Source organism: Daphnia pulex, chromosome 9, assembly GCF_021134715.1.
Source record: "Daphnia pulex isolate KAP4 chromosome 9, ASM2113471v1".
NCBI lineage: Eukaryota > Metazoa > Arthropoda > Branchiopoda > Diplostraca > Daphniidae > Daphnia > Daphnia pulex.
Genome location: NC_060025.1, coordinates 2,982,990 through 2,990,968, shown reverse-complemented (window position 1 = coordinate 2,990,968; position 7,979 = coordinate 2,982,990). Strand labels below are relative to the sequence as shown.

Sequence of the window (7,979 nt, the reverse complement as noted above, 5' to 3'; positions counted from 1 at the left end):
ACTTGTCAAACCGGACTGACATTTTCTATAATAAAAAGAAATTGAAAAAAAAAAAAAAAAACGAGAAACGAACAAAATGGAGAAGGAAAGAAAAAAAAAAGGTGAACGCGTGAGTCTACTATTAACGAGAAGTAGTAGAAAACTTGGCTGCATGGTCTCGGGGTGTGGGGCCAGAAAACGTTCTATTTTCTCAACTTGAAATCACTCGCCTGCAGGGAATTTTTTGAAGCCCTTGGTAAAGTTGAGCGTCTGCAAAGAGCAATTAACAGCGCACATAGTCGCCCCCTTTTTTTTTCAACGTGAGCTGCTCTGCTGGATGCTGCTGGACGACTTCCAATAAAATGTGTGTAGACGATATATAAGTTAGTCCCGGAAAAAAAGAAGTTGGGCCTCATAGTCTCTCACTAACGGCTTTTGTCGGGCACGAGAGGATTAATCAAGAGAGTTTTTTCTCTCTCTCTCACCAAGTGACACATGACGTCATAATTCAATATAGGATAGAAAATAGGGAGCGGTGGTGAGCTATACTGGGTCTCCCAAAAACGCCAAGAAAATGTTTAAAGATCTTGTCGGTATATAGCCATAGCTATTAGAAGACAAATGATTTTGGTGCGTATAGATATATCAACTTTGGAATCCATTTCGATTGACGTTGGCTGCTGCTGGTTATCCGATCCCAGGTATATAGATGGTTCCTGTACGAGGCTGTGATGTTGTGCACTATACACAATCTCTTAATGGAGAAGGAAAAAGAATAAAGAGAGCAGAGCAGAGTGGATGATGTTGGGTACAATTTTGGTTGTGCGTTGCCATTTGCAGATCAAACAAAAGGACGAGGCCGGCACAGCTCGGCGGCCGTCATCTTCTCTCACAGAGATCCGATTTCAAATGGTGTGTGGTGTTATATAACCCTTGAATACACAACATTTTCTTATATATGTCTGAGTGCCCTGGAAATCGACTTGTGCGCTCTGATGAAAGTTACGCGGAGAAAAATACTATCGTCTAGCGATATTCTCATTTTAAATCATATTTCAAAGATTGTTCGAGCCTATAGGAAATGAATTTCTGTTTTTTAACAAAAGATTGTTCCGTTATTTTTTTGTGTAGTAGATGTCTCGCCAATTGTCAACCGCCACACGTGGAGGTTTAATTGAATTATCCCCGATCAGAAAACTTGGCCCCCCAACGCCTGCTGGATATTTTGTTTGATTTTAAAATTACAAAAATAACCCTGTGAACTCTTTATATGCCTTGTTATATATACAACGTTATATATAAGGACTATACATTAGACTGCACTTCCGGCTGGAAGAGAGAGGAGCGGGGCTGACCATCGTTGATGTTGAAATGACCACATACACCAAATCATTTTAGATAGCGTTAGATTTGTTTTGTTCTCTGCTGCGATGACCACAGTCATCGTATTGCCACTAACAAGAAAGACGACAGTTATACACATTTTTTGATATAGTACCGGTATCAAGTACATAAAAAGACCCAATATCCTATGAAGTGGAGATCCTTTCTCTCAAAAGTTTTCTTATATATATTGCAAAACACTTTCACGTTCTATATTGCGTCTCCGCATGAGCCCAATAACGTTTGACTGACTGCTATAATACACCTCTCCGGCCTATATCTGTTATATAATATAGAATATGAAATAACAGCAGCCGAAAGTCTTTTTTTGAAATCATTTGAATATATAAAAAGGGTGTAGTGTTGATGTTTAAAGACCTATTACCCAACACTATATATAAAGGGCTGTCTTTTGTTTGAAGCTTTTATTTCGCCATTAAACACACATCTTATAGTATATAGGCGGCTCCGTGAAGCTAATAATACATTGGCGGCGGTTTGATTCTTTTTCAAAGCGTCAAAGTTGCCGAGCTCTACGTGTGCGTGACGGAGATGTCTAATCTCCCGCGTGAACGAGAGCATTTCTATCTGCTGGCTGCTGCTGGTGGTGGTGCACCGCGACTTTGCACATAGAAGAGTTCACGGCTGAATAATAAAGAAGGTTCTTGGATGCTATACTGGGTGTATATATTATATTCTTTTGGCCAGCATCTCAGCAGGGCTGCTGTGCTGTGCTGGGCGGGTTTTTCTTTTGATCAGACGCCCAGTCATCCATACAAAAGAGACCAAGTGCACTAGCTGCTGCTTCACTCCTATTACAAAAAGCAGGAGACACTTGTGATATCAGGCGGGCGTTGCAAATTCCAGTTGAATCAACCACACGGCGGCGTGATGGCGGCTGCTGGGCGAGTTGCATCTCATTAATTCTCTGCACAGCAGCAGCAGCACAGCAGCATCAGCTGATTATAAGGTAAGATATATACAGCAGGATGGGGGGTACACACAGCAATGCATCAGGATGTGCTGGAGCCGGCAAAACGGACTATTTATCAGTTCAATCGTGATTCAATCGTTACGCAATATAAGAGAATTGATTAGCTCATCCCGCGCATCACTCTCGGGTTGACATTTGAAAAATAAGGACACGCCCTCGTAGTTCCGCACTAATAGAGAGAGATGGGAAAGACGCCGACGACCATCCAGGTTATAGCATATGTCACGAGCGCACATGGCCATTAGAGCGTGAATGATAGGGAATCTATTTCATCATAATATAAGACGGCGGAACGAGAAAAGCTTTTATACTTTTTTAAAAAACGTAGAAATAAAAAACGGGGGCCCTAATAATAATATACTACTACATCAAACACAATCAAATCACTTATATATATAGCCTATAGGCCTATACACGAGTCCTATTTATATATGTCTGTGTGTTTCTCGTCTCGCAGACGAAATGAAAATCTCTCAGAAGTTTCCCGAAATTTTTATTTTTTATTTTTGAAAGATCAGCCGAGCGTGGGGGGAGGGGAAATGATCGAAAGCCAACCGGTATCGTTGATCTTATATATCCACGCCCTTATTTTCTCTCTCTAAATAAACATACATCGAGGCATATATGGCAGCTATATAATACGCAGCAGGAAAGAGCTCTTAAAATATAAATCATATTATGCAAATGGAGATATCAGAGAAAAAAAGCCATTTGATAGGGAGCGGAGAAGGCCCTATCAAATAAAATATGATGGCTATAATTTTTTCAACTGCGGTCGAGATTATTTATTGTTGTAATCTTTTGTGAAAAACAATGAATAGCTGAGCAATATATAGAAAAATGGGGGTCCTTTATCTTATAGATTCAACCCGCATTAAATATTACATGCTGTCGTTCGTGATGACCGTTTCTTATTTGTTTTATTTCCTCGCGACCTGATGAAAATTGAATGGCCAATGGAATAAATTTGCGTTTCACCGTACGTCAATAAGTGTCGCCCATTTTCCATTTGAAAGAGTAAAGAAGTTGAAACTGGGCCGAGCCGGCCGGGGGGAAATGCAATCAAGGGAAAAAGGCGAGGCCTCTTGTGCTCTGCTGTCTTTCGTCGCCCAGTGTATAATGTACTTGTATGTATGCAAATGACGAATGAGCTCTGCTACTACTGGGAAATGGAATTATTCAAGTCCCTGCTGGCAGACGGCCCATCGTCCGCGTAGACATATAAGTTGATGCCAATCAAATTTATAGCCAAAGAAAAAAGGAACAAAATGGACGGCAGATGAAAATTTCATTAGACATAAAATATAGGAAATTGTGTATTATGTAGACTATATTATAATACAAGAGTCACTTTGGAAATAATTTATGTAGCCAGCAGCAGGATTAGATCATTGGGGAAATTGTCTTTTATTGTTAGTAAGCTGCTGCCGGCTCAGCAGTAGGATAGGCAGCAGCAGGAGCTGCTGGGTAAGCGGCGGCCTCGTCCTTGTAAGCTGGGGCAGCATAAGCCGCCGGTTGATAGTCGGGGTACTTGGCTTCACCGGTGTACTTGACATCGGCGACATAGCCGTAAGCGTCGGCTTTGTAGGTGACGATCTGGGTGCGGCCGTCTGGGAGAACGACGCTGTAGGAGCCGGTGACCACCTTGCCATCGCTAGTCTCCGAGTGAGAATAGTCGTTGTAGGAAGGCTCATCTTTCACAGCATAGCCATAGCTGTACGGTTGAGGGGCCTATAGATGTTTATCAACAATTTACCAGTCGATTAATTCAAATAATTAAAAAGAAATGAACAACTGACGTAATCGTAGGAGGGTTTTTCGTAGGCTGCTGCTGGATAAGTAGCTGCTGATGGGTAGGCGGACTCGGCAACAGCGACGGCGATCAATGCGGCGAAAGCGAACAACTATAACATATCGAACAGGACAAAAAATATCAAATAAATGTTTATATAAGAAAATAAAAAGCGACTCTGTGTTATATTATGGCTGCATGCTGGTGGTGGTGCTCAATCACCTTCATGATTGCTATAAGAAGGAATGAGTTTTTGGGTCTGCTGTACTATACTAGTGCCGGTTCGGTGGAGAACAAGTAACTGATGTCGATACGAGTCAAGTCCCTTGGTATTTATACGGACCAATTCTTTATATCGTCCGGCTGCTGTTGCTGGACAATTGAGAGTCGAAAGTGAACTATTAGGTGGGCGGCGTGAGGAATAGCCTAGAGTACTATAGATCCAAAAGTGCGCTATGCTGCTCCCGAATGTTTCTCTCTCTCGATATATAGTTTTAGACTCTCTCCTGCTCACTTTACAACTTTTTCTCTAGACAAGAAAAAGAAAGAATCGACTCGCAGATTAGTATGTAGCCTATATGCTGGACGGTGGACTGACCCCCGCCAACTGAACAGGTCACGTTCCGTCAATAAACCGCCGGCCAAAGTGCTCCTCCTGCTCTCGGCCGTCACTCACAGCGTATATAGACATTCTTTGTATTTTTCCCGCTTGCGATGTAAAAAGTTTCGAAAATGTTTGGTTGTTTGTTGGCCAATTTCCTGCGAGGATCGTCTGAAATTTTCGTTTCCCTTTTCATTATTCCATCAGCTATTGCTGTGTAGTACATTGCTGCATTTCTTTGTATTATGTAATAACATTTATTCTTTGCTGGCCACTGGAATCAAGAGAAAGAAAAAGAAATAGCCAGTTGGGAATTCACAGATCGGCCGCGCGCAGGTTTGAATGGATCCGATTTCATCCGCGCGTAGTCATTCCGCAGTACAGTCGGTCGGTCGGATTATTGCAGAAATTCCTCATCGCCATCTTACATCATGCTGGCCGATATATAGCAAATAAGGTGAGGGCCTCTCTCTCTTTCTATTTCTTAGATATTCCCAGACACTTTTTTTTTATCTCTTTCTATTGTTTTTTTCTATTTTCGTTTGGGAAATAATCACAAGACAGCACTGACCATCAGCAGTTGCAGGAGCAGCAACCGCGCCCGAAAATCGATAAATATCCAAACAATTTCGATTTCTATTATCTTGTTTTTATTGGTGGGGCGTGTGATGGGATCTAATACGAAATAGAAGGTACTATAGGTATTATATCTAGATAGTACTACATACTTTCCCTCTGATTTTATGTACACATTTCGACCGAAAATTCCCGTTTGAAAAACGCAAAATATAGGCTACAATTGCGCTTGTGCGCTCTTATCTATGCGCGCATAAAGGTTTTTAAATAAAATATAGACGGTCCAGCAGCAGCACTCTCATTTCGTATTACCGCGCGTTCATACTGCTGGTGCTGGTGATGTCGCGGCCCAGCATATCATCCGGTCCGCTTATTTTTTTATTTCCTTTTCTTGTTATTCCACTGCTGCTGATGGGCTGCTGCTGCTGCTACTGCCGGCCCGTCTGTCCGTGTGCTGGCCAATTTGTTATTCTCCTTTCAAAAGGATAAGGACAGCACGTCGGGCATCAATAACCGGATGGAGAGTGTCATAAATGGATGACCGCGCACCGGCCCAGCACCACAGCCAGGCCAACCAGCCAGGCCATATAACAGTAGGAACATGTATAGGCGCCGCGCTGGACTTCTCATTTAGCATTCAACAGCTGTACATAAATATGATGAGATAGAGGGGGGGCAAAGATATAACTCGGCCGTTTCTTGATATTGGCCTGAGCCGGCGCATCCATCACGCAGACACACGTATATCCTATATATATATAACAGTATATGTACACGGGCAATAATAATATCAAAAGGAATATAATATAATAATATATATCAAACTTTCGCTGTTTTATTCCACAAGAAAATATAACATGGACGACATTTTATTTTTTTGCCTATAAGACAACACAAAAAGGTTCTCTTTTATATTTTTCTTCTCTTTCGGCATATAAAAAGAGTTGTAAAAAGGCCACCACCACCACCACCACCACCGACCGTGCATGTGTGTGTGCGCGTGAACACATCGATTTTCTAGTACTTGCTGCTGTGTCTTGCTGGCCAGCACCACACCGCCTCTGCTCTCATCAACAGCGAATAATATAGCGGAGAATATAAGGAGCCACACCCGGCCGATTGTATTTACTTTTCCCTCCGGCTTTTATGCTAGATTATTACCAGGGCCAGCAAATAAAATATATAGACTATAGCTATCTCCAAGTCTATATGCCGGCCCCAGAACAGCACACAGCGTCCTTGGTATTTATACAGCACGCAGACGGCCTGTTGTGTGTGTGTTTATATCAAAACGGATGGTCTCGGCGTGAATTTTCACGTGTGCAAGTGTTTATATAGTACAGCCATTCTTATTCTCTCTTTTACTTTTTCCCATTGTTATATTACACACAGATTTATCGTTGGTTTCCATGTATAGACACCCACTAACAGCACACACACAGTCTCGGCCTTCTATATATAATAATAGGCGATAGAAGAATAAATAGAAAAGACACCAAATGGTGGGAATCTCTTTCGCTTTGAGAAAATTAATTGAGGTCGATGAATGTATAGTAACAAAGGGAAATCTAGGGAAAACCCATGCTGCTGTGTCTTATATGTCATATGATAAACTACTCTATGCACAGCATCAGCCAGTGTCTGTATAGATTGGCGTGAAAGTGCTGGGTCGCGTTTGAAACTCGGCGACAGTAGAGATAATCACGCTGAGCGCGGGTGGGGGGGCTTATAATTAGTCGTTAATGAGACCGAGAGATGTTTTCGTTGTCGGCCAACGGCTTTGCAAGAGCTGCTCTCCTATATGCTGATGCTCTTTCTGGTTGTATTATGTGTATAAGGAAGCCGCACAGCTCCAACCACACGTGTTTGGGATCTATATATTGTTTGCTTTATTTTTCCTTGTGTATATATTTTTTGGGCTGCTGCTTGGTGGATGGAAATCTGCGTGGAAGTTGTAACGATTTGAGCGGATGCATTACAGCATCGGGAGCGCGGATATGTCGAGCAGCAACAAAGGCACATCACCGAGGAGATTGACTTATTCCTCTCTGCGCTTCTGTGTCGTATACACACAGAGTTGTACTAGACTCTTTTTGCATGAGACATGGGGAGATGGATGTAGAAGCGCTTTGATGTCTTGTTACACATTTATATAGGCCAACAGCAGCAGCAGCAGCATCAATTGTGTGTATATAGCTGTGCTGATATGCCTTGCTGTGTGTCTATTATAGACATGTCGATTCGATTCCCTTTTAGCTCACACGTAATGGGGGCGATGCTGGGAGGCAAAAAGTTTGCGAGAGATCTATTATTTTTAGAGAGATGTATCGCTGTGTGCAAATAATATGTTTATAGGCTAGATCCTTTTGTGTCTTCTGTTTTTCTTCTTCTTCTTTTGAAAATATAAAATCTAGAAAGAAGAGAGAGGAAGAAGAACTTGCTCTCGTCACATTGACGCTTTGATTGTCTCGACTTGTGTGATACATAGACTGGGCCTTGTCGCATTGAGAGGCACAGCAGCAGGCTGATATTTAGGCCGGGCGGGTGCGCCGATCGATAAAAAGTGATTCCGGCCAGCCAGCCGGCAGTAGTTTCTACAACTCAGCCAGGCCAACACAATGTCTCTCTAGCTTTTTCGACTATATATATACCTA

General features: G+C 42.2%; 1 protein-coding gene across 1 annotated transcript; it reads right to left on the bottom strand.

Annotated features, from left to right (window-relative positions):
• Positions 1-3,659: 3,659 nt before the first annotated feature.
• LOC124203262 (cuticle protein 7-like) lies at positions 3,660-4,521 on the bottom strand. The gene is made up of 3 exons (XM_046599972.1): positions 4,371-4,521; positions 4,156-4,260; positions 3,660-4,087 (listed from the first exon to the last, which is right to left on the bottom strand). The coding sequence occupies exons 1-3, from the start codon at positions 4,374-4,376 to the stop codon at positions 3,770-3,772; spliced, it is 429 nt and encodes a 142-aa protein (XP_046455928.1). The 5' UTR covers positions 4,377-4,521; the 3' UTR covers positions 3,660-3,769.
• Positions 4,522-7,979: the final 3,458 nt, after the last annotated feature.

Bases quoted from the DNA above. Each gene is read 5' to 3' on its own strand.
- LOC124203262 (XM_046599972.1), bottom strand. The intron at 4,088-4,155 runs GTCAGTTGTTCA...AAACATCTATAG, and splicing joins AAAAACCCTCCTACGATTAC to GCCCCTCAACCGTACAGCTA.